We start from the raw sequence: 25,426 nt of genomic DNA on the forward strand, positions 1-25,426 counted from the left end.
GTGTCTGTGGGCGCAGCTTACATGCGCCCAGAGAATAAGGTTGTTTTGTCTCCATGGGACCATATCTGTATAAATAATAATAATAATAATAATAATAATAATAATAAGTTGAATACTTACTAATGAAGGGATTATTTTACCACAGGGCAAAGATTCAGAGACAATTCAAACACAGTGTTTTATTTAAATGATGAGAACTTTATTTGTTTGTAAATGTGTTAGAACATTCCACACGTTGCTGATCAGATGCGTTTGCTTTTGCTGATGGCAGTGACCGATCCAGCCGTGAGAGTCTGTAAATATAATGTTATATATATAAATATATAGTATTTTGGGTGTTAAAACTCATCACTGACCTCAGTCATCTCGTCTCCTTGGATTTCTCTCACAGACGTGAACTTTTCTGTCTGAAAGATCAGCTTCCCGTCCTGTTTCTGAACCACACCCTGATCATGGCACAGAAAAGTTCACTACATTTGAGTTAACAACCACTTTTAATGCAAATGTTGTATTAATTCTCAGCATAATTATGACAACACTGATGAAACACCTCCCTCACAATAGATGTTAGAGGGTGGAATTAATGACAGAAATATATCCCCAAGTTAGCACGTACAAAAGAGCACACGTTTACAGAAAAATATAAACAAAATTACTCATAATAACACAAAAAAACAATAAACTTTCCTGTGTTAATGCTCAAATTTGTCATTATTCTCTAATGCTTACATTAATGTTGAATTAAGTTCTGTTCTTATGAAATGTCTTCTGCTATCCTACTTATTATATTTTAAAAAAATTTTATGGAAAATATTAGATTTAACGCTGAAATAGGACAAAAACTTTAAAAAAGAAAACTAGGAAAAGCAAAATAAAAACAACAATACATTCTTAAATCATATTAATGAGATACTATCTCATAATTATAAGATACATGTGACTTATGAGATACTAACTCACAAGTCAAAAAATATTGACCAAATATCTCATAATTATGACTAAGTATTTCATAATTATGACTTAGTATCATATAAGTATCATAAGTAAAAGTAGAAAAAGTACAATATTAATAATAAAGCTCATAATTTTGGCATAGTATCTCATAATTATGACTAAGTATCTTATAATTATGAGATACTAAGTCAAAACTATGATATACTAAGTCAAAATTATGACTTATGACTTAGTATCTTATGATAAGTATCATAAGTAAAAGCAGGAAAAGTAAAATAATAATAATAAAAAGAATACAATTCATAATATTGGCCTAGTACCTCATAATTATGACTATCTTATAATTATGAGATACTAAGTCAAAATTATGATATACTATCTATGAGTTAGTATCTTATAAGTAGCATAAGTAAAAGTAGGAAAAGTAAAATAATAAAAAGAATAACACCTTCTATATACTAAGTCACAACTCATAATATTGGCATAGTATCTCATAATTACAACTAAGTATCTCGTAATTACAACTGAGTATCTCACAATTATAAGATACTAAGTCATAGAAGCGGAAGCGCAGAGTGGTAAGGTTAGGTGTGTGTGTGTGTGTTATAAAGCTATGAACGGATTTGGATAAAATTTTCAGAAAAATTGATAAATGGGATATATATATATATATATATATATATATATAGTTCCCATCCACACTGTGGAACTTCTTGTTGATGATGTCATAGGTTCTCTCAAAACACGCTTCACTGATGATGTCATCAGTGTTCCAATTAGAAAAAGTAGAACAAAAATATAACTGGCCCTCACAGAGCATGATCTGTAACAAAGTTGAAATATTTTCATAACTATTTGACAATGAATAACATCATCGTTATTTCAAATGCTAAATGTATGTGTGATTATCAATGAATCTAATAGTGAATATGAAATCAATGTAGGACTACAACATAGAGTGGAAATCACAATTTGGTGGAAATTAGCTTTTCTAGTCAGTGAGATAATATCTCATAATTATGACTTTTTATTATCTTTACTATTTTACGTTTCCTAGGTTTTTTCTACAGTAAGAATGGACTTCCATATGTTGGTCAGATGTTGGTCAGAGATAGAATTTTGGCCTCGATGCTGCGATGCTGGACGCCTCCATCATGACTTTGATCTTATTCTAACTTGACTAAGAAACATTGAGGTAAAACTTTCCTGAGTTCACCTTCATCTTCCTGCCATCTGGCACTGCCATCTCCGTCTCCTGTCCCAGAGTGAAGGAGAAGCTCTTGGAGAAGAGCGGATTCTTAATCTTCATGGTGAAATCTTGGCCATTTTGCTCGATCACAAACACAGGCTTCACATCTTTACGCATCTTGATGATCATTTCAGGAGCACCTTAAAGAAGACGTGGTTAAAACAAACACGTGAGGGATGCAAACGTAGGTTCATTACCTATTACTGTGAGAAACTCCTCAATGTTGTCCTCCTGGTAAACTTCCCAGGTGCCGTTGAAGTCCATGTCTGTATCTGCTGCTGCTTCTTCTTCTTCTGTTTGATGAAGATAAGACCTCACTTCACCTCAGAGACGTCCCACGCTGCTGGTTGTCACAGTGGAGACACCAAAACTCCCTGTTGTGGAGTTTCCAGCACTGAGACGCACTGAAAGGTTTCCATTTGTCACAATGTCATTTTGTTTTTTAAAGAAACATGTGAAGCCTTCATCATTCTTTTTTAGCTCAGTGTAGTTCAAAGGTGACACGAACCTCAGTTTCATCTAAAGTAGGTGGCTCAAACCAGTAAAATCAAACAATATTTATTGATTTCTTTATTATTTCAATTGTATGCGTGTATGTACAGTATGTAATGCGTTAACATTAGATAGTATGGGAAGATTGAGTATGCGAGACATACAATTACATATACTATAAGGGGACATATTTTAAGTATGAAAGGTGGGCACACGAGTCATACTCAACCGTCCCATGATGCATTGCGAGCAGAAAGGGACCGTCTTCAAGCTAAAACAAAACATTCCCCTTTCAAAATAAAAGCATCTCTTCTTGTCTTCCAATAGTTTTGTAACACTTTTCTAAATAGGGCTCTTATTTTGAAGTTAACCGGAAGTTTTGTCAGTAGCACAATAAAGGGTCTCTGAAAATCTGTGTTTAATAACAATAATACATCAATTTTATATAGCGCTTTTTTGGACACTCAAAGTCGCTTTACAGAATTAAAGGATTATTCTTTCACTCCACACTGATATTGCGATATCAATAATTATAAACTCACCTTTACAAGTACAAAATGGTATAAAATACTATTTACTACAAGCAAATTATAACTAACAGTAATTCGAGTACCAACATCAAAAACAAGTGATATATTTTTTATATAACTTTAAAAAAAAAACAACTTTTGCTTCTACAACAGATTCTGATTAGTTCTTAAATTCTTTTTTTTTTAAAACAAGTAACCACATACATCTATAAAAGTGTCCAGTAAATAAAGTGCAATCACCATCCAAGCTAAAATGCATATTTTTCCCGCCCTGAATATGCATAAGTCAGTTTTATACTCTTATACATACTTTTAGCAGGTGGAACAAATCAAGGACAACCCATAAAAACACAAGTCAAAGATTTTCCTTTTTTTTAATTTAGAGACGATTATTCACAAATCAAAACACTTTCTGCAAAATGTAAGACACAGAACAAGCGGAACACTTTAAGGCAAACCTGCAGGTGGTCAAAGCTCGGGCAGTGAAGTGCACACACACACACACACACACACACACACACACACAAAGGCAGCTCAGCAGGAGGAAACATAAGGCAGAAGATTCAAAGATTCCAACTCCAACAAACTTTGATCCACAATTAAGTCCCTGAGAAAACACTGGATAGTGGAGCAGCAATAGAACACAGTGAAGCCTGCGTCAGGAAATCAACCAGTCAGACATGATTTATTATCATTCTGATGTGATTTCATTTGATTCACTAAGATTAAAGCATTTTTTTTATACACAAGTATACAAAATAGTTAAACATCTAAGAAAGATATACAGAAAGCAAGTATTACAACAGCTGCAGAGCTTTGCATGCAAACACATGGAACATTGTGCTTAATCCAGCAATTACTGCAGATTATTTGTTTGTGACTTTAATTGGTGATTTTATTTTTATGTAATCCAAACTGACAAAAAAAAAGTCAAACTAGACAAAGAAAATGCAATGCAACAGTTGACAAAATGGTCAAACTAATGTGTTGAACGTTGCCACAACAACAGTCTTGTCCTTTGATGTAAGAGCTGCTTGTCTTTGGAATCTGCAGAGAAATCTGAACTAAAAAAGCATTTCCCCCCCCCCCCCCCCCCCCCCCCCCAGTGGTCAAAAGTTTTCATTACAGTTTTTCCAAATTCATTCAAAAAAATAAATAAATAAATCAAAATAGTTTTATAAAATGGTTTTCTGCTGCTTTGATTTGACCATACTACTGTTAGTTTCATGTCACAGATGTTAGTTCTCTCTCAGGTGTGTAGTATACGTTTTCATTGAAAAAGGTCCCAAACTTTTGAGACTTTAGGTTGGCTCTTCTTCTAATGTAAATGGTGAAGTAAAACCTTTTAACGTTCTTTATGGTTGTAAATATTCAGATCGTACCATTATGAGAGCCTTGAACAGAAATATAAATATATTGGTGTTCATGTTTGAAATAAAGGTAAAATAATTAGTGACGTATTTGATATATTTTGGTTGTAAAGTGCCCTCTAGTGGACAAAGAGTTCACATTAGCTGAAGTAAATAAAAAGTTTAAAGCTGTAGCATTTTTATATATACATATATATATTAATCCAACAGTTTAGTTGAGTGAACCAAATGTTAATGGCACAGACCGAACAGACAAATGTGTAAAAATGTCTCTAACGTAACGTTTAAAACTGAATTGGATCAAACAAACACAGACGTTTCCAACTGAAACCAAATGTGACCCGTCAAAGCTTTGGTTCCAGCCTGAGCAAAACTAAATAATCCAAAAAAACAATTGTAAAATAAAACACTCTCATAATAAACCAGTTTTCACTTTTCTGACCTTGAATGTTCACATTTGGCTTATATTCATGTAAAAAAGATGCCAGGATTTATCAGTTCAGGCTTATTTCAGACTAAACAAGGAAGTTCTTCACCTGTTTTACAATTTAAGTCTTTAAATTGCACAATATATATCATTTTGATTTGGTTTTTGGGTCCCGATTCTTTAATGCAGTTGAGCCTCAGCTTGTATAAAAGGTTATTTTGTGCTTCTTTCTACAATCTCCTTCAATATGGTGCTACAAAGACACAAATGTTAATATTTAAGTCTGTAATGGAAGCTCAAGTCATTAATACGTTATATAATGCATGCTTTGGTTAAGCTGAATGTTTGAGTAAAAAAAAACTTAATAAGGCTGACATTACGCTGTGGTTATTATGACATGACACCTGTCATTAGCATGAATAAGGTGTCATAATGGCTGTCATTTAGTGTCATTCGTTACCCCAACCTAGGGGTATCAAACTGATTTTAGGTCAGGGGTCAAATAAGATCTTGAGTCTTGATCTTAAGTGGGCCACAGATTATTTTGTTGGAAAAAGGAAATTCAACATTGCTTGTTTACGCATATGAATGATAAAGTATGTGAGTATATCAGTCCTTGCAGAATCTTCACTTTCATTTCCCTGATTTTGGGAATTTAGGGAAGTTTCATGCAATTACTTGGGGAAAATTTGCCAGAATTTGAAAATATTTTGAGTTTCTTCAACAATTTGAAATCATGACATAAGAAGTGGAAAACTGAGCTCATTAAATATTGTGGATTTTAATTTAATTTTTGTATTTAGAGGTGGATGAGATATCTACTAGTGAATTAGTTGGTAATTTTCTAAATATTTCATGTTTTTTTCTATTATTTCTATTTATATGCCCTAGGGTGGTTGACAATATAATGGTATAAGTAAAAGTTTTCCAATTTTTTCCAAATTGCATTTTGCCTTGTTCCTATTGACATTTTGAACATCTGGACCAAAAATTGAGCCAATATAACGTCACAAATGTACACACTTTTTAATGCTCAACCGAAGAATACGAAACATGAACGATATAAATCTAAGTATGGTCATTAATAGTTTCTCCCTTTATTTATATTAAATGAGTAAAAATATAGCAACAGTTCAAACTCCCAATTACAATTGATAGTTGTTTTTATTTGTTTTTCTATTATTCTATTATTGATGATGTTCCATGCTTTCAATAAACAAAACTTGAAACAGAACAGTTTAAACACTATTCTTGTATAGAAAAATGTCAACATTGTGAAAAAGTGTGCCACCCCCAAATGTGCAGTAATTAACTATTTTTGGTAACAGATGCTTACAGTATCAAATGCAACAAGACAAAAAGCGATCTGGCAAAATTAGGTAAAAAAATGTATTTTGTGAACCACCCTAATGTACCCTAACCCTACCTATCCCCACTAGATCCCTCCACCTAACACCAAAAATGGCTCCAAAGGTGTCATAATTTAACAAACAACACTTAATGACACCTTATTCATGCTAAAGACAGATAATAATAATGTCTGCCTTATGTATAAAACTTCAAGTAAAGTGTTACATTGTGAGAGATCTGATTCTCCACCTCATCCTTTAGTTTCAGCTCCTCCCAGGTGTTCCTCCTCCTCTTCCTTGGGCCCGGGGTCACTCAGGAAGCGAGCTAGCCTCGGCTGCTCCTCCCCGCCGTGGGGATCCTCTGCATCGTTTCCTCCACCAGGCGAGTTCACCTGATTTGTCTCGTTCAGGTGCCTGATGACGAGGGGAGGGCTGGGATTGGTCGGAGCTGAAGAACCTCCGTCGCCTTTGCCGTCATCGTAGGTAAAAACTTGGTGCTCTGCAAAAAAAAGAGAGAGTCGCTGAATGAATTTGTGATGAACCTGTGGGTGTCGGTTGGCTCAAAAAATAAAAAGACAGGAGAGGGCGTTTTCGGGAGCAACTTTGACGTGGGTAATTTTTAATTCTTTAACCCTCTGTGACTTTATCTGTTATTAAGTTATAGAAGCTAGAAAATAAAAGGCTTTCCTTACCTACAGTATATATCATTTATTCAATACTCTATGTAGTGGCAATCAGAGCTTAAATTAAATGAAGCTGTAGAATAAAGTTTTGGCCTGTTTTACGATTCGTTTCTTTACAATAAGGTAAAGGATTACTGTTCCGCAAAGGTTTTTAATCAGATATGTCATATCCTACATATTCTCAACAATGTGGACTTTACCTTTTACTTCTAACATTTAAAAAGAAAATAAAGAATTGTGACTATTGTAAATGTATTTTCCCTTTTCCGATAAACATTTTGAATACATCCGACATATCTGATAAAATTTAAAAAAAGGGCTTTCCAACATTCGATTTTAACATTTTAACTAATACAAAGCACAAATCAGCATAATTATTCTGAAAACGTTCAATATATCAAGAAATGCAGTCTGGATATGTGCAACATATCTGAATAAACATTTAAACTAATATAATATAATATAATATAATAAAGACACTCTGTGTGTTTCAATGCCTCAATGTTTAATCGAAACAGTTCTGAAGTTGCTCTTTGGTCCATGGAGACTGTAGTGACCCCATGGTAAATAAAGCAGAGCTAACTCCACTTGCAGAACAGTGAGTGTGGGCTAATCAGGTGAAGCGCTAACACCTGTGTAGATCTGAGCAGCTGGACTCTGATTACCTGCTAAAGGCTCAGTGAATAAAAAGGCTGCTCAGTCACTGTCACACATGTTGCTTTCAGTCCAGCTTTCTCTAGTCGTTGGGTTTTCTCTTGCCTGGCAGCAGCAGCAGCGTTTGTACGGAGTGCTGGGCTTCAGGTTTCCAGAGATGGTTGCTCCTCTTTGTGTGAGGTAGGAGGTTGTTTGTGTGTTGATTTGTCTCTGTTGGAGGTGTTAAGAGTACTGATATATCCTACTCAAGTAGACGTACTGTTGATTGAAATTGTACTCAGAAGTCCAAGTAAGTTAAACATATAATAAAGTAAATGGTAAACATCTTTTCTAAGCTTAAAGGGAGTGATTCATTTAATGTTTTTTGCACAAAGGTATTTGTATAAAACAAGTCTATCAATTAACTCAAACAATGCTGTGCCATGTGGGTAGCTGCATAATGGGTGGCAACTGATCCCAAGAAAATAACTATTTAATCAGAAATGGCATGACTAATAACATGGATTATGTTCATTGTGCTGTCAAGAGACTGTTTTGTGAAATACAAATTTTGCTAACTCTGAATTTACAATATGTATTTTTGTTTACATTTCTACATCAACGTGTACTGTCCCTTACTCCCACAGTTAGTTATAGAAATGTAATTAAGTTTACTCATTCCAAAACATGCTTAAATGCAAGTAAATGACTGATTTAGAAATAGTCACCACCCATAAAAGCTTCTGAAGTATTAATTACTTTCACCTCTGGTCTCTGTGATGGTCTAACTACTTGTTCATTGCTACATTATATTCTTTCAGAGTGCTGATACTCTCATTGTTTGCCCTTTGGCCTGACGTTAATGGTAAGTCCCACAAACATTCATGCGGCTCAGTCTTTCATATTATTGTAACAAATCTTTCTGTTCTGTAGGACTTGGTGGTGGTGAAAAGCCCCCTGCCATTAAACGTCACTATGAGCTGAGTCAGGCGTACCCACAAGTCAGAGCTGCCTTTTCTGCCTCCCGTGGATCTGCTGGAGATAAGCTTTCTCAAGCTAGGCCAGTAGATGGTTACAGTCGACCAAGAAGTGTTTTCAGTTCTGTGCCTCGCCAGGAAAATAACTATGGAGATGTGCGCCAGACCAAAGAGGGCATGTGGAACTTCCCTCAACTTCCTGACTCTGCAATTGAGACTCCAAAACCTTGGCAACAGGTACCCAAGAAGCAAATGCTTCATCCCCAAAAGGATGTGAAGGAAGATGGGTGGACTGATCTGCTGCAGCAATCTCCAACACACCACATAAAGAAAACACAGCTTCCCCCTTGGTCCATGTTTCCAGTTGAGAAACAACCTTTACAACCCTCTCATCCAGGGCAGAAGCCAGAGGAGAAACCACTCCCCCCTTGGCCCATCCTTCCAGGGCAGAAACTGCCACACCCAACATCTCATCCCACTTACCCAGTGGACAAACCAGGCAAACCACTGCCCCCTTGGCCCATGATTCCAGGACAGAAACCACACCAACCTTTCCAACCCTCTTATCCAGGACAGAAGCCAGTGCAGCACCAATCCCATCCAACATACTTGGTGGGCAAACCACTGCTCCCTTGGCCCATGATTCCAGAACAGGAACCGACGCAGCACCCATCTCACCCCACTTACCCAATGGACAAACTGCCCCCTTGGCCCATGATTCCAGGAGAAAAACCACAGCAACCCTCTTATCCAGGACAGAAGCCAGTGCAGCACCCATCTCATCCCACTTACCCAATGGACAAACTGCCCACTTGGCCCATGATTCCAGGAGAGAAACCACAGCAAGCTTTTTATCCAGGGCAGAAGCCAGCGCAGCGCCCATCTCATCCCACTTACCCAATGGACAAACTGCCCATGATTCCAGCAGAGAAACCACAGCAACCCTCTTATCCAGGGCAGAAGCCAGCGCAGCACCCATCTCATCCCACTTACCCAATGGACAAACTGCCCACTTGGCCCATGATTCCAGGAGAGAAACCACAGCAACCCTCTCATCCAGGGCAGAAGCCAGCGCAGCACCCGTCCCATCCCACTTACCCAGCTGACAAACCACTGCCCCCTTGGCCAATGATTCCAGAAAAAAAAACACAGAAACCCTCTTATCCAGGGCAGAAGCCAGCGCAGCACACATCTCATCCCACTTACCCAATGGACAAACTGCCCACTTGGCCCATGATTCCAGGAGAGAAACCACAGCAACCCTCTCATCCAGGACAGAAGCCAGTGCAGCACCCATCTCATCCCACTTACCCAATGGACAAACTGCCCACTTGGCCCATGATTCCAGGAGAGAAACCACAGCAAGCTTTTTATCCAGGGCAGAAGCCAGCGCAGCGCCCATCTCATCCCACTTACCCAATGGACAAACTGCCCATGATTCCAGGAGAGAAACCACAGCAACCCTCTTATCCAGGGCAGAAGCCAGCGCAGCCCCCATCTCATCCCACTTACCCAATGGACAAACTGCCCACTTGGCCCATGATTCCAGGAGAGAAACCACAGCAACCCTCTCATCCAGGGCAGAAGCCAGCACAGCACCCGTCCCATCCCACTTACCCAGCTGACAAACCACTGCCCCCTTGGCCAATGATTCCAGAAAAAAAAACACAGAAACCCTCTTATCCAGGGCAGAAGCCAGCGCAGCACCCATCTCATCCCACTTACCCAATGGACAAACTGCCCACTTGGCCCATGATTCCAGGAGAGAAACCACAGCAACCTTTTTATCCAGGGCAGAAGCCGGCACAGCACCCATCCCATCCAACTTACTTGGTAGACAAACCACTGTCCACTTGGCCCATGATTCCAGGAGAGAAACCACAGCAACCCTCTCATCCAGGGCAGAAGCAAGCGCAGCACCCATCTCATCCCACTTACCCAATGGACAAACTTCCCCCTTGGCCTATGATTCCAGGAGAGAAACCACAGCTACCTTTTTATCCAGGGCAAAAACCAGCGCAGCACCCATCTCATCCCACTTACCCAATGGACAAACCACTGCCCCCTTGGCCTGTGCTTCCAGGGAAGAGACCACTACACCCAACATCACATCCCACTTATCCAGTGAACAAGCCAGGCAAGCAACAGCAGCCTCCATTCACATACCCAGGGTACCTACCATCAAGTGTTTCTCAAAGCAAGGATAACACTTGGCAGTTTGCTTTTGACGTTAAAGCCGAACCTCGCAGTTCCTCAGTTCAAGTGCTCCGGATGTCCCCTCGCAGTTTCCCTGGTCAAAACCTGCAACATCCCAACATGAAGTATCCTAGCTTTCATGCTGTGCCGAGAAGTGGACCAGCATCACAGTTCTACGGTGCTGCTCAGGGACAGTCTGTGTGGCGGCAGCCAGGCCGTGTGTCCCAACGGCTACATGGTTCATCTTTGCAGCATTGAGTAAGTGTCATGTATGCAGCATTTAATTTTTTGGAAAATAACTCACTATATTTTTATTTACAGGTTTCAAAGCACTGGATGTTTTTACCAAATAAAATATTGGAATTACAGCTTTGCTTGTGTGATTTTTGAGGGGGACTAGTTAAGCCTCCTTCCTTGATTTTTAAGTATGCTATTAACTGTGCTTGCTACAAACTAGAAACAAGAGGTGAGAAGACAGAGCACCTAACTTTCTAAGTAGTCTGACAGTGTAAAACAAGGAATCAAATGCATGGCAAATTGTTACTGCTCCATTATTCAATGTTATCAAAAAACAATTAACACTCCTGAAACAGCTTGGCAGACTAATAAACCTCTAAGCTATGTTTGAGCCGGGACTTATTGAAAAGTTGGTAAACCACCAGTCCTCTACAACTGCGTTAAGACATCCCTGATCTAGTCTTTTAAACTGTCTAGACCAATGTGAACCTAGCTGTAGTGTCAGTGCACGTTAACAAGGAGATGACATTAAAATGACCGAGTCCGTAAGATGTAGAATGGGGGGTCAAGTCTACATTAAATTACAGAGCAAGGGGTATGCTATGACTCTAGATTACCCCCTTATCGCGCTAACTTCTGGTATTTAATCAGTGTGGCTAACATGGTCGGCAGCAGGCTTGGATCTTAGTGAGTCCTAAAGCCCTGCCCATTGATGGCAAACCTGACAGCTGAGTTTAGGAAAGATTATAAATGCAATCCTTTCCCTAATCAATAAAATTCTTTAGGAAATAGATTAATATCTGCAATGACTTATCAGCTCTGCTGATGGAGCCTGTGTGGATGGGTAGTCATTCATACGCTGGAGCTGACATTATCAGCAGGAACATGCACAATATGCTCTCATCCCAGTGTGTGTGATAGAGGTGTACTTTAATCCAATGAATTAAAATCATATATAATCTAATGCATTCAGTATCAGCAGCTTCCTGCCTGAGTTCTTTCATTCTTGCCTTTTCTGTAACAGGATTGTCTTTGGTCCTATTTATAGATTTTAATTGTTCATTTTAAACTTCAGCAATCTGGTCAGTACCAAGTTATGAAGTGGATCAGACCTGAGCGAGTGTAAAAGCTCCGCCTCCTGCTGTGCGCTGCACTAATTCACTGTTGCTCTTTAATGTCATCATGGATTTATATTCATTATATTTGCTTAAGATCATAAACTGTTCATTCATTGTAAAGATGCTCAGTCTGACAGTTCTCTTCACTGATTGGTCAGACGCTGCAATCTCCACCCCTTTCATGTGCACGTAGCGAGGCTGTAAACACTTGGCTTAAATTAGCGTGTTATGATCATAGGTCATCGATGGTCGTAGGACTGCTCGTGTCTGACGGGGAATGTTTGGTTAGTTAAAGCCAGCTAATGGAGATGAATCCAGTCTAGATTTGTAGTCTAGGTCCTAAGTGTTCTGTAGTCATGCTGAAGTGGACCAGCATCACAGGTCCACACAAAATGACAAAAGCACCTAAATACTTCAAAAACCTACAACATGACCCCAACCAAAACAAAATGTTGCACTTGGATCAGATCACATTTTTGTAGCTGCTGTGATGAAAGTTTCCCATCGCTGCTATAGATTGACTTAATTTGACAAATGAAGGGTCAACAAAAAGGGGAAGACCTGCCAAACAATTTGAGATTTTTATCAGAAATAATGAGGTTCCATGTTGAAACTGAGACAATTGGCCCAGCCACATGTTGAAACAGACCTGGTTCAAAGTTGACTTTTCTCAAGTGTGGTATCTGCGTCTCCTGGCGGTTCGCAGGGACCGTGAGGTAGTGACTCATCTGTCGGTGACACAGAAACCATTTTTTTATTATCCTTAAAGGGATCCTCCACTGTTTTTACAAATGTGGCTTGAGGCCTTTGTAAAGTACTTGTTAAAAGGTTGATGACTAACAAAACACATTATGCACCATATTTGTTTTAACTACAGTTTTAGAACCTGTATTGCGCCATCTTGAAACCACGTGATCAAAGACTCCAAAAGGGCTTCTTTCCTCTGGGTTTGTACATCTTCAATACTCTGTGATTTAGTTGCTAACTTCAAACACCAGAGCGTGTCAGCGCACTGTTGAGGGGGATTTTCATTGTCTACTACCAAACTACAAAGTTTGAACTGTGGCCCCCTGTTGTCATAGACTATTTTTCGGGTCACAGCTGTTTTTATCCTCTTTGAGTAAACAAAGAAGGGTTTCAGCGAGACCTTTAACTTTTCCTGATTATTTAGAGCAGTGGTTCTCAAGCTTAACTGTGTCAAGTTACCCCTTTCTCTTACTTTTGAATGCAAGTCCCCCATTTGTCAAACTACAACATTTTGTTCAGAATTATGTGAAAAAACAACTCTAAAGCATAATGATGGAATGAATGATAACACATTTTAAAGACATTTGAAAGTGCCTCCTAAATAGACGTATGTTTTGTATGTTTCTCTGTTATTGTTGTGCATTTTGTAGTGATCTTTTGTATTTTGCTCTCATTTAGTGTCTTTGTTGTCATTTTGTGTGTTGCTGGTAAAAGCATTTTTCTTAGTATATGACTTTTTGGTGTCATTTTGTGTATTATGTTGTCTGTTTTTTAACTTTTTTCGGTATATTTTTATCTTATTTTGTGTGTTTTTGTTGCTTTGTGGGTTGCTAGTAATATTTAGTGTGATTATAATTTTTAACTAAAAATAAACATTATAAAACCCCACATTTTTAATGCTTTCATTTGTTTATTTTCCTTTCTCTCTCCCCCCTGTAGTGGCATCGAGTACCCCATTTGAGAAACCCTGATTTATAACAACTAAAAGCAGCAAAAGTTGTAATTTTGACTGAAAAAAACTGCTAAATGATCTAAAAATCAGGCTGAATGTTTCACTTCAATAGAAAACAATGGGATGTTTACAGGCAGTGGGGCCGTGTGACATCATCAATCACATGATTTCAAGATGGAGGAACACAGGCTCTAAAACTGTAAAGTAGTCATATTTTTAAAAGTTAATAAAATGAATATGCTGCAAAAAAAATGCATCTTTGTTAGACACAGATCTAATAATGACATTTAAAAGGTTTCAGGCCACATTAATAAAAACAGTGGAGCATCCCTTTAAAAGACAAACTGTTGTGAACATTGAGATGTGTCTCCGTCAGACGCACCCTCCGCCCCATCTCCACCCTCTGCTTCCTGAATTTGACTTCACTCAGGTCTTCCTCAAACGGGTCCATCATCAGGTCGTGGCGGCTGTACGAGCGAAGCTGAGGCACAAAACATGACATCACCAGTGATAAAGCGTGGATGTGACGGTGAGGGAGACGTGATGTGAAACTCTTCCTCACCCTCTGCCGTGTCTTCTGCAGGTTGGATCGCAGCATCTTCCTGATCTCCTCCTCACGTCTCTTGGAGATGCTGGGAATCACTCGCTGTTTGACCGTGTCCCGAGGCTGGATGTTTCTGTCGGGGAAAAAAACATATACATTTTAAAAACAATTTTATCAATTTATAATCAACTTTCTATTTTCAGTTAAAAAAGATCAATATAGTGGGTGTGGCAACAATAACAAACATAAGGAACACAAAATGAAAACAAATATACACAAAACAGCAACAAAAAAAACAGAAACCAAACAGAACAGCAAACAACAGCAAAAACACACAAAACAAGAACAAAAACAGACAAAATGAGAGAAAAATATACCAAATGACAACAAAAAAACACAAAATGAATCCAAAAATACACACAAACTCCTTTGTTGTTCCTATGTTATTTTCATATTGATCATTATTCTAAATGCTGACATGAATGTTGATGACGTGACATTTTTATGGCCCTTTGCTGTGATCGCTATCTCTGGTGTTAAATGATACACAGCAACAAGACACACAGCATCAGCGAGGCCTGTTTTGGACACAGATTGCTGAGTGATGCAGTCAGACAGGAAAATATTGAATATAAATAGATAAAAATAATAAATAACTCACTGCATGGAGGTGAGCGAGGGGAGCACGGCCAAACTGCCGCTCTCCACCAGCATCATGGCCTGTCTCAGCTCCATCTTGTTGTAGAAGGAGATGAGCTGTGGCTCAGTGGAACGCTCGCCTGAGATCAGACACTTCTTCACATACGTCTTATTGAAGCGATTCAGCCTGACGTCAGCAGAGAGAGAAAGAAAGAAGTAGAATCCAGCACTGCTCTGTAAACACACACACATGGACACATGTCCTACTTGTCCTTCCAGTGATGGTGTCCATAATGTCCACAGACGTCTTCAATTCCTGTCAGCAGGTGATCCAGGAACTGAAGAACAAAGCAAACATAACGTTAATGAATTCGAAATGACTGAAACTAGAAAAGAGCAAGTTTGATCACATTCATGTCAGAATTTAGAATAAAGACCAATCTGATCAATAACACAGGATAGAATTATGTGTATTTTTGTTGTCATTTTATGTGTTTTCTCTGTTGTTTTTGTGGATTTTAGATGTATTTTGTATGCTTCTGTGTATTTCTCTGTAATTTTGTGTATTTTGGAGTCATTTTGTTTATTTTTGTTTTCATTTTGTGCATTTTTGTTTCCATTTTGTGTATTTTTGTGTCATTGTGTGTGCTTTTGAAGCATTTTGTGCATTTATTGGTATTTTTTCATCATTTTTGTTTGTCATTGGAGTCCTTTTTTGTTCTTTTGTTTCATTTTCTGTCATTTTGTGTATTTCTGCTGTCATTTTGTGTGTTTTTCTTCCATTTGGTGAGTTTTTTGTGATCTTCTGTGTATTGTGTTTCATAATCCTCGACTAGGAAAATGAAACTATCAGTGAAATTATCACTGACAGTTTCTGACTAAAGTATTAAGTACTAAGTATTCAGTTTATTGAACCGATGATTAATTAACTGCGATGTTTACCGAAACGTTTGAGTGAAATAAACTTCTTGAACTACAATTTTTGGAGGATTTGTGAAACCAAAGCCCTTTTTTGTGACCCTTTAATCCTTCTAATGGTAATGTTGCTGGACCTGAACACATTAATGGTTTTCAAAAAATGATTGAAGATTAAAGCAAGCACAGGAAGGTAAATCATGAACATCTCACCTGTGTGTGAATCTCCTCATTAATCGATCTTTTAGTCTCTTTCTTCTTTTTCACAGCCAGGAGTTCCACCAGGGGGCGGATTGTCATTCCCTACCAAAGGAAACCAAACCATTCAGTTTGGAAATCAAATAAATGCTTCTTAGTGCCACTAGGGGGCAGTAAGAAATAAACTGTAATACATTTTGGATGGAGGACGTACATAGTAAAAGTAGAATAAACCATGAGATGAATGAGAATTTGAAAACAATGATGGAGTTTTGCTTATTTTAGAAATTTTACGCTCTGTTTTATTTTCCAATCGGGATGATGTCGTCGGCTCACCTGAACGAACACGGTGAAGAAGATGACGGTGATGATGGCGGTGAGGAACATGGTTTTCATGTGAGTGTCGGTCAGCAGGAAGCCCAGTGAGAAGGCTATGGCCCCTCGCAGGCCACCGTACGCCACAATGAACTGATCCTTTTTGGTCAATTTGACGATTCGGAACTTATTGATGATGAAAGTGAGGCCAACGACGCCTGAAACACACGGGAACGTCACAGTGAGGCAGCGGATGTAGTCAGGTGGCAACATTTGAAACAAAACGTTATGACACATTAGATATAATGGGTCACGTACGACCCTCGGCCCAATTGTGTATAAAAATACACAAATAGACAACAAATACACAAAAGGACAATGAAAATTAAAGCTGTAAGCAGCGATAAACGGGTGATGGGTTAGGGTTAGATGTAAGATGTCATTAGACAAAAAGGTTATATTGTATAATCTTTGGGAATGTGTGTTTGTGGGAGAAAGTAATAACAGTATTTACCCAGATCATGGAAATCCTCAGTGTACTGAAGTAATAGTTCTTCAGTACACTGAAGAATTCTGACATTATCACTGCAGTGAGAATTTTGCAGAAGTTCCACAGTGATGATGTCATCAGTGCCAGCTGGGAGCAAATACAATTTTCAAGGGGGCGCCATTGAGTAATTTTGCCATTCACATGTCTAAATCCCGCAAAATATCACATTTTTCGCCAGTCCTAATATGAGTTCAAATTTTTTTTTGAGTTTTTGAACGTGTTTAGGCCTAAAAAATGCGATCATTTGGCCGTAAATAAAATAATAATCATAAAAGGTGCATTACATTAGGGTCCTAGACACCGTTGTGCTTGGGCGCTAATAAACAAATAGACTCAAAAAACACACAAACTATCTGTTTTTTCCTCTATTAATAGTTATATTGGTCCTTATTCTAAATACTGACATGAATATTAATATAATGTGGCCCTCGAATCAGATAATCACATTTTTGTGGCCCTCACTGTGATAAAAGTGTAATTTACAGTAAGTTTTAACTTTAGTCTGTTTAACTTCCCTGCCTTGCTTTACTGACCCAACACCCTGGACACCAGGCAGAGGATCACGGTGAAGATGACGAAGGTCCAGTTCCAGACGTGAGGACCGGCCACCGTGGACACGCCGAGGAAGATGAAGATGAGTGTCTCGCTCACACTGCTCCACATCTTCATGAAGTACTTGATGGTGGTGTAGGACTTGTGTGAGATGTTGGCCTCCACGTAGGGACGCATGGCCACGCCGCACGCAATCAAACTAAGAAAGAGATGAAGAGAAAGGAAAGGGAAGAAGAACTCTAAGGGTTTGATCCAGCGTGTGGGGTTCCTCAGGGCTCTGTTGTAGGAACACTCAATATACCCAACAAGTTTTCACACATTCTTAAAAGTTAAAACATTTATCAAAATAACTTAACAAAGGTTAATTGCTTTCATTTACAGCAGGGGTTCTCAACCCTGGGGTCAGGACCCCACTTGGGGTCGCGAGACAATGGGAGGAGTTTGCCAAATCCCTTCAAGAAACTAAGAATATTTTTTAAACAATTTGAGCTCATTTTTGCTTTTTTTAACTACGTCAAACGTGTCATATTTCAACATATTTTCAACACTTTTTCTTGACATATTTTTGGTCTTTTTTAATGCAATTTTTCTCCATTACTCCCACTTTTGCCACTTCTCCAACAAATTTCAATGCCTTTTCGACACATTCTTTCCACTTTCCAGACATATTCAGCACTTATTAATCTTTTCCACCACTTTTCCACCTAATGTCACATATGTTGACCCATTATTATTACTTTTCATCATATTTCATGATTGTTTTTGCCAGTTCAAACTAATTGTTCCTGCTTTTAAATGACCATCATTGTGCTGACTTTATGGAAGGACCCCAAAAATCTCTCCCCTTTATTCCCCCTTATAGATGGGCCTGTCTCCACATGATTGTTCTTCAATGTTCATGTCTGTGTTCAACCACCTTCAGCTACAGTGGGGGTCCCCGCTCTCTGGGACCTTTATTTTGGGGGTCGCGGGCTGAAAAGGGTTCAGAACCACTGCTTTACAGAACGTTGATGTCTGATCTCCAATTATCTGCTTCTACTCACGACATGATTCCCGACAGGTGGAAGACCTCGGCCGACAGGTATGCCATGTAGCTGTAGAGGAAGACGAAGAGCGGCTCGATGACGCGGGAGTGCAACGTGAAACGGGACGTGAACGCTCCCACGATGCCATATATGAGGCCGATCATGACGCCTCCTAGTGACACCACAAAGAAACAGATGACTCCGAGGAAGGCGTCTGTAATGGTTACGGTTCCGGCGTGGGAAAATTCCTCAAAGAGGTGGTACAAGACCTGCACGGAGAAACAAGGAAGATTGTTGTCTGCGAATCAGAGGCTTAAGACTCAAAGAAAGTGAGGAAAAAGACTGAATCTGATAACCAATAAACTGAAAATTAAAAAAAACTTAAAAAAATACACACGAAGACAACAAAACTATACAAAATGTCTCCAAAAACACACACCACAGTGACGGCATCATTTAGCAGCGACTCCCCAAACACCAGGATGTAGAGCAGCTCGTTGATGTGGATCTCCTCAAACACGGCCAGCACGGCCACGGGATCCACGGCTGAGATGATGGAGCCAAACAGGAGGCAGGACAGAAGGTCCACATCGCCCAGCTGGGCTGCCTCGATCTGACACACGCCGTACATCATCCCGCCGATGAAGAAGGCGTTCCACAGCGTTCCCACCACGGCGAACATCAGGATGGTGCCCAGGTTCTCTGTGAAGTGGCGGATGGGCAGGAAGTAGCCCGCGTCCAGGATGATGGGGGGCAGCAGGTAGAGGAAGAAGAGCTTGGTGTTGAGGACAGGGACCGAAGAGTTAGTGTCCGAGGCATCGGAGTCCAAAGCTTTGATGACTCCGCCCACCAGCAGGCCCACCACAATCAGCAGACAGCTCTCAGGGACGATGTGCGACACTCTGGGAATGAGGTGGAAACCTGCGGGGAGAGTTCAGAGAGTGCTCACAGCCTCTCTTTATACAAACTCAGCAGATACAGGTAGAAATAGAGGCTGTGAACAGATGGAGCGACTCTGTTGAAAACCTCTGGTAGTTATGAGACCTCCGCAAACAAAGGCGTCCCCGCTTTGAAACGCAAAAGTTTGTAAAATTGTCAAACATATGTTTGTAGGTTACCATGGCAACAGTCGTGTTCAATGTCACTCACGCAAAGATTTTTCAGTTTTTTTGTGTGTGTATATTTTGTTGTCATATTTTGTGTTTTTGTATTTGTTTTTTGTGTATTTTCTGTGTATTTATGTTGTGGTATTGTATATTTTGTGTGTTTCTCAAGTCAATTTGTGTTCTTCTTTGGTGATTTTGTGTTTTAGGAGTCATTTTTGTGAATTTTTGGTATATTTATTTGTTATTTTTCTGTATTTTTGTACACGTCTGGTGGGTTTTGTGTATTTTTCTGCTATTTTTTTAGTGATTTTACATTTAGTTTGGGGGCTGCACAAAAATAGACCACGGGCTAGCTGCCCATGTCTAGTTTAAATCTTTTCTACAAATCTACAGTATGTTCTTATTTCACTGATCCTTCATTCCATTTAATCATTCTAGCTCCAGCCCCACTGATCCTTTCACATCTGTTCATCCTTACAAAATAAATTCATTTTGTGCTTTAAAAAGTTTTAAAAGGCTTCAATCTGAGTAGTTTTTTTTTTAACAAACTGGAGAAAATAAATAAGCTATGATGAAGACTTTCATGCATTCTAACTGAAAATCAAACCAAACGTGCAGATTATGGAGCCGTTTCTGTTTGACACATTTCTGACATCCAGCGTCGGTGTCACATGACCGAGGCCTGAGTAAACTACTGTAAACTACTGTAGTGAGAACAGAAGTCTCGTACGTAGCTCCTCGCCTCCTCCCCGACTCTGCACACACAGATCTTTGTTATCGAGCGGTGCATTAGGACAGGAAGTGGAACCGGCCCTCCCGAGACAGCAGCTGGACCCACAGATAAAGAGGCCAAAGGGCCGCGTTGGCTCGGCCAATGGAAAACACCAGCAGAGTCGTCAGCAGCCAATCACAGGCCAGCTAAACAGCCACAGATAGTTTCTCAGCTCCACTTATAAAAACTTAAGCTTATAAATAAAATGACACATTTGGAAAAATGCAGCTAAAGTAAACTAAGAAAGCACTTAATAAATCTTCTTTCATATTGCTTAAAATACAGTTACTATCACATGGAGCAAAACATGTAAATTAGGTTAACAAGAAGCTCTAAAAAAATGTATAAGCTTTTTTCTAACTGTGTGCCACTCAAGTATTACAGCATATTAAAGTATAAAAACAAAATTCTGCACAACTCAATGAGGTGAAATATGAAGATAAAGAGGGTAAAAAATAAAATAAAACTCTAAGAAGTATCTTAAAAATTGTTTGAATTTCTAGTAAATAGCGAGTTCAGAGAAACCTACTGTTATTATCTACAATAAATGAATATATATTTTAAAGAACCAATACAATATTAAAGTATATAACATTAATTCTTCTGGCACACTTATTCCTGTTCAAGGTTGCTTTAAAAATGAAACAAAATAAAATAAAATTTGATTTAATTTAATTTAATTTAATTAAACCTCCAGGAAAGGTGTCAAACGTAGAGCCCTGGGCCAAATTCGGCCAGTCAGAAAATCTTTTCTGGCCCACAGGAAGTTCAAAATAAAAACACTTTTTAAATCACCACAAGTTTTCAGTATTTCATTCCCTCCAAATTCTCAAATTGAATAAATCTCCACCAAAATACAATGGGGATTTGTAGGACTACATTATTTGCAGTAATATTGAATCAGTTTTTTTTGACAAGATTTTTTGCTAATTTAAATAATTTTGACCAATTGCTTAACATTCAAGATATTATAAGTGTCTTACAATATTTCTTAACACATGAAAGGGAAAACTGGGATTCCAAGAGGGATTTTCATGATGTAATCCACTTGAGATCAAACTGGGTCGTATGTACATACAATTAGATCAGATTTCCAACCTAGTGCTGATACAATTAAACAATATGCAATAAAAAAGATTGATATATTTAAAAATGATTTAAAAATATACATATTAAAAGCAAGTATTTTATCCCTAAGTTTAAAGATAAATCTGAGTGAGGCTGAAATGTCTTTTTCTAAGAGTTATGCTGTGTGATTTCTTTCTTGGTTCTGTGATTGATTGCTTTTCCTGCTCTAACACGCCCCAGCATTGAATCAGCTGAATCATGTCCTTCATTCAAAGGATAATGACTTGGAGAGTGTGTGTGAAAGTGTGAAACTCTGAGATATAATTCATTTAGTCCAGAGTCGTATCAGACGTAAAGGTCGACAGATGAACTAAATCCCAGTAGAGCTGCGTTTAATCCCATAATTGATCTAAATATAACCTCCATAAATGTTGGACGTCACCCAGGCCTAAAATAAGTCCAGCCCTGTATGTGAGGAGCATCTGAAAACGCTCATGTTTCAGGACCATACTACGATTTAGGTGAGTTTTTACACACATTAAACTAGAGCTGGGCAATATGTCCAGATTCAAGATATATCCAGTTTTATATTTCAGGGAAATGAAAAATTACAATATCCCCTATATTGATATATATTTTTTATATCTTGTTTTGTTTTAAATACGCAGACCTTCCCCTAAACAAGTTACACTACAGAACTCACTCACATGTGCTGTCCCTTAGAGGAGAAAAAGACTAAAGTGGCTCATATTGTTTAGTTGTTTGTTAATAAATGATGAAGCATTTAGCATCAGCACATTTTAACCAGAATTCTCTTTCTGGTCAGATTGAGTTTAAAATATTGACATTTATATCAGATCTCCACATTTTGAGAAAAAATATCAAGATATAAAATCGCCCAGCCCTATTTTTATCATTTCAACTTTATTCTCAAAATTTCGCAATTCAACTTTTTACTCGAAATTTAAATTTAAATCTCGACTTTTCGACTTATTCTCGACATTTTGACTTTAATCTCAACATTTTGACTTCAATCTCAAAATTTCAATTTTATTCTCAAAATTTCGATTTTATTTTCAAAATTTCAACTTCAATATCAACATTTCGACTTTAATCTCGAAATTTCAACTGAATCTCAAAATTTCGACTTGATTCTCAAAATTTCGAAATTAATTGCGACATTTTTACTTTGATCTCAAAATTTTGATTTAATCTCGACAATTCGACTTCATCTTTACATTTCAACTTTAATCTCAACATTTCAACTTTATTCTCGACTTTACAACTTTATTCACGAAATCTTGACTTTATTCTCGAAATCTCGACTTTATTCTCGAAATCTCGAGTCTTTTGATTTCAATCTCAAAATTTCGACTTAATCTTGACATTTCAATTTTAATCCCGACATTTCGTCATTAATCTCAACATTTCGACTTTAACCTTGACATTTTGACTGAATCTCAAATGTTTCGACTTGATTCTTGACATTTCGACTTCAATCTCAAAATTTCGACTTAATCTCGACATTTTGACTTCATTCTCGACATTTCGACTGTAATCTCGATTTTACGACTTTATTCTCGAAATTTCGACTTTAATCCCTTTTTGACTTTTTGCTTGATTTGCCCAAAATGATTTTCTCCATCAAATCAGGGCGGTGTGTGTGTGTGTGTGTGTGTGTGTGTGTGTGTGTGTGTGTGTGTGTGTGCGTGTGTTTGTGTGTGTGTGTGTGTGTGTGTGTGTGTGTGTGTGTGTGTGGTCCACACAGATGGTCCTCCTCACTGGAGGATGATGAAGGTGTGAGGACTCACCGAGCTTCATCAGCAGAGCTAACAGGATCCACAGGGAGATCTCAAAGGGTTTCCTCACGTGCTCGAAGTTAAAGGAGAGCACGGGGAAAGCCTTGGTGTTGTTGTGGTGCTGCTGGGAGTCCTCCTCCTCCTCCGGGGTGAGGGTTCGATTCCCCCGCGTCCTGTTGATTCCCGACGCGTCTCCGTGAGCGGAGGACACGAGCACGAGCAGGAGCAGCACGCGCACACCCGGTGATGCCATGTTCAGAACCAGGTCCAGACCTGATGATGATGATGATGATGATGAGGATGAGGATGATGAAGAGCAGAGAGCGCGTGGCTGCTGCTGCTGCTGCTGCTCTAAGTGCGCATTTTTAAACGTGGAAAAATCATCGTCACATTACGTAAAATAAATAAAAAAACAGTCAAAGACAAAGTGCTTGTTTTTTCTTCTTCTTCTCTTTTCACCACAGCCGCATGACAGAAGAACAGGGTTCGAGTCCCACAGGTCTGTGGACGGAGACGAGTCTGAAACAGACTGGGAATGTCAGGGTTGCCAGATACAGCGCACAAAACCCCGTCAGAAGTTAAAGTAAGCGAATGTAAATCTAAGGTTAAAATCAAAGGTTTGGCTACTTTATAAATCAGTAAGACATCAAATACATTGGAAAAAAATACAAAATATTCGTCTCACAATGACATTAAATGACATAATATATTATATTAGATTAGATTATACTTAATTTCAGGGTTGGGCTCAATTACATTTTTCAATTATAATTGCATTTTCAAATATCCATGCTCAATTATAACTTAATTATGATTACAGTGACCACCATTTTTTTCTAATCACAATAAAATTACAAATATTATTTTCCCCTGAAAGTCAATTACAATTACGTTCTCGATTACTAAAGTTCAATTACAATTAATCACAATTACTGAGCTTTTAATAAAACTTAACTTGTGTTACCTTAATGTTAGCATCTCTAATGATAACGGGTCAGTTTTGACCTATGTCTTAAATCAGCCATAAAATACACTGAAAAATGTTATTTATCATCTAATTAGTTTTTCATCTCTTGGTTATTTTGTTAGGCTTCCTAATCAATAAAAATATTATATTTTTGGTGTGGGTGTCTGAGCCTTTTTTGTCACTATACCCCAAGATTTATTTTTTTTTTTTAAATGGTCAAATGATTCTAAAGAGAAGTGACAGGTCGTGAGAAAAGTTGACATGAAACATATTTTAATAATTGTTAACTATGTATGTGTAAAACATAGAACTGTATCATGGTTCAACAGGTTTGTGTTTAATTACATTGTAATTGACAGTTTTTATCGAATTTCCATGACAATTACAATAACAACGTCAATTATCTGAACTTAATTACAATACAGTTAGGATTACAACAGCAACAGATTTTTCCAATTGCAATTACAAATACAAATTACTCGACAACAATTATAATTGACCCTGCGTTATTGTATCATACAGCGGGGAAATGAAACATGTTACAAACACACAAGAAGACTAAATACAGAAATGCAGAAAGGAAAATTAAAGGAAAAAATTAAAATAAAATAAATAATAGATATTGGCTAAGATAACAGTACAGAAAATATATAACTAAGCAATAAGTGGGGTTTTACGATTACATTTATTTAATTTAGATTTTACAATACAATATTGGCAACAAAAATAACAAAAATGATATTATTATTGTTATACCTAATAATAATAATAATTGCCTTCAAAGCAAAGTTTAAAATTCCCCAAGATGCAGGAAAACCCCTGAACTGGCAACGCAGACAAGGCTGAGCTGAAGTGACATCCAGTGATGGAGAGATATAGACATATTACAACAGACAGGCTGTGACCAATCATGACGTTGTAGTGAAAATGATTAAAAGCTGTTTCACTTCATACAACAAATGGAATTTTTTTTGGGGGGCAAATGAAGAATAAAGTCAAAATATCCAGATTAAAATTGAAATATAATAATTATACTTAATAACATTACAACGCTGTGTTTAT

General features: G+C 38.1%; 2 protein-coding genes across 2 annotated transcripts; both read right to left on the reverse strand.

The window, feature by feature from the left end:
• Positions 1-217: 217 nt before the first annotated feature.
• fabp10b (fatty acid binding protein 10b, liver basic) lies at positions 218-2,582 on the reverse strand. The gene is made up of 4 exons (XM_028460776.1): positions 2,401-2,582; positions 2,171-2,343; positions 357-446; positions 218-293 (listed from the first exon to the last, which is right to left on the reverse strand). The coding sequence occupies exons 1-4, from the start codon at positions 2,465-2,467 to the stop codon at positions 243-245; spliced, it is 381 nt and encodes a 126-aa protein (XP_028316577.1). The 5' UTR covers positions 2,468-2,582; the 3' UTR covers positions 218-242.
• A 4,024-nt stretch (positions 2,583-6,606) lies between these two features.
• On the reverse strand, positions 6,607-23,934 carry slc9a1b (solute carrier family 9 member A1b). The gene is made up of 12 exons (XM_028460694.1): positions 23,410-23,934; positions 19,092-19,573; positions 18,671-18,921; positions 17,609-17,826; positions 16,547-16,743; positions 16,226-16,315; positions 15,365-15,435; positions 15,120-15,284; positions 14,477-14,591; positions 14,297-14,395; positions 12,865-12,943; positions 6,607-6,870 (listed from the first exon to the last, which is right to left on the reverse strand). The coding sequence occupies exons 1-12, from the start codon at positions 23,648-23,650 to the stop codon at positions 6,623-6,625; spliced, it is 2,256 nt and encodes a 751-aa protein (XP_028316495.1). The 5' UTR covers positions 23,651-23,934; the 3' UTR covers positions 6,607-6,622.
• Between the last annotated feature and the right edge of the window lie 1,492 nt (positions 23,935-25,426).

This window comes from Gouania willdenowi, chromosome 11, assembly GCF_900634775.1.
Source record: "Gouania willdenowi chromosome 11, fGouWil2.1, whole genome shotgun sequence".
NCBI classification, from domain to species: domain Eukaryota; kingdom Metazoa; phylum Chordata; class Actinopteri; order Blenniiformes; family Gobiesocidae; genus Gouania; species Gouania willdenowi.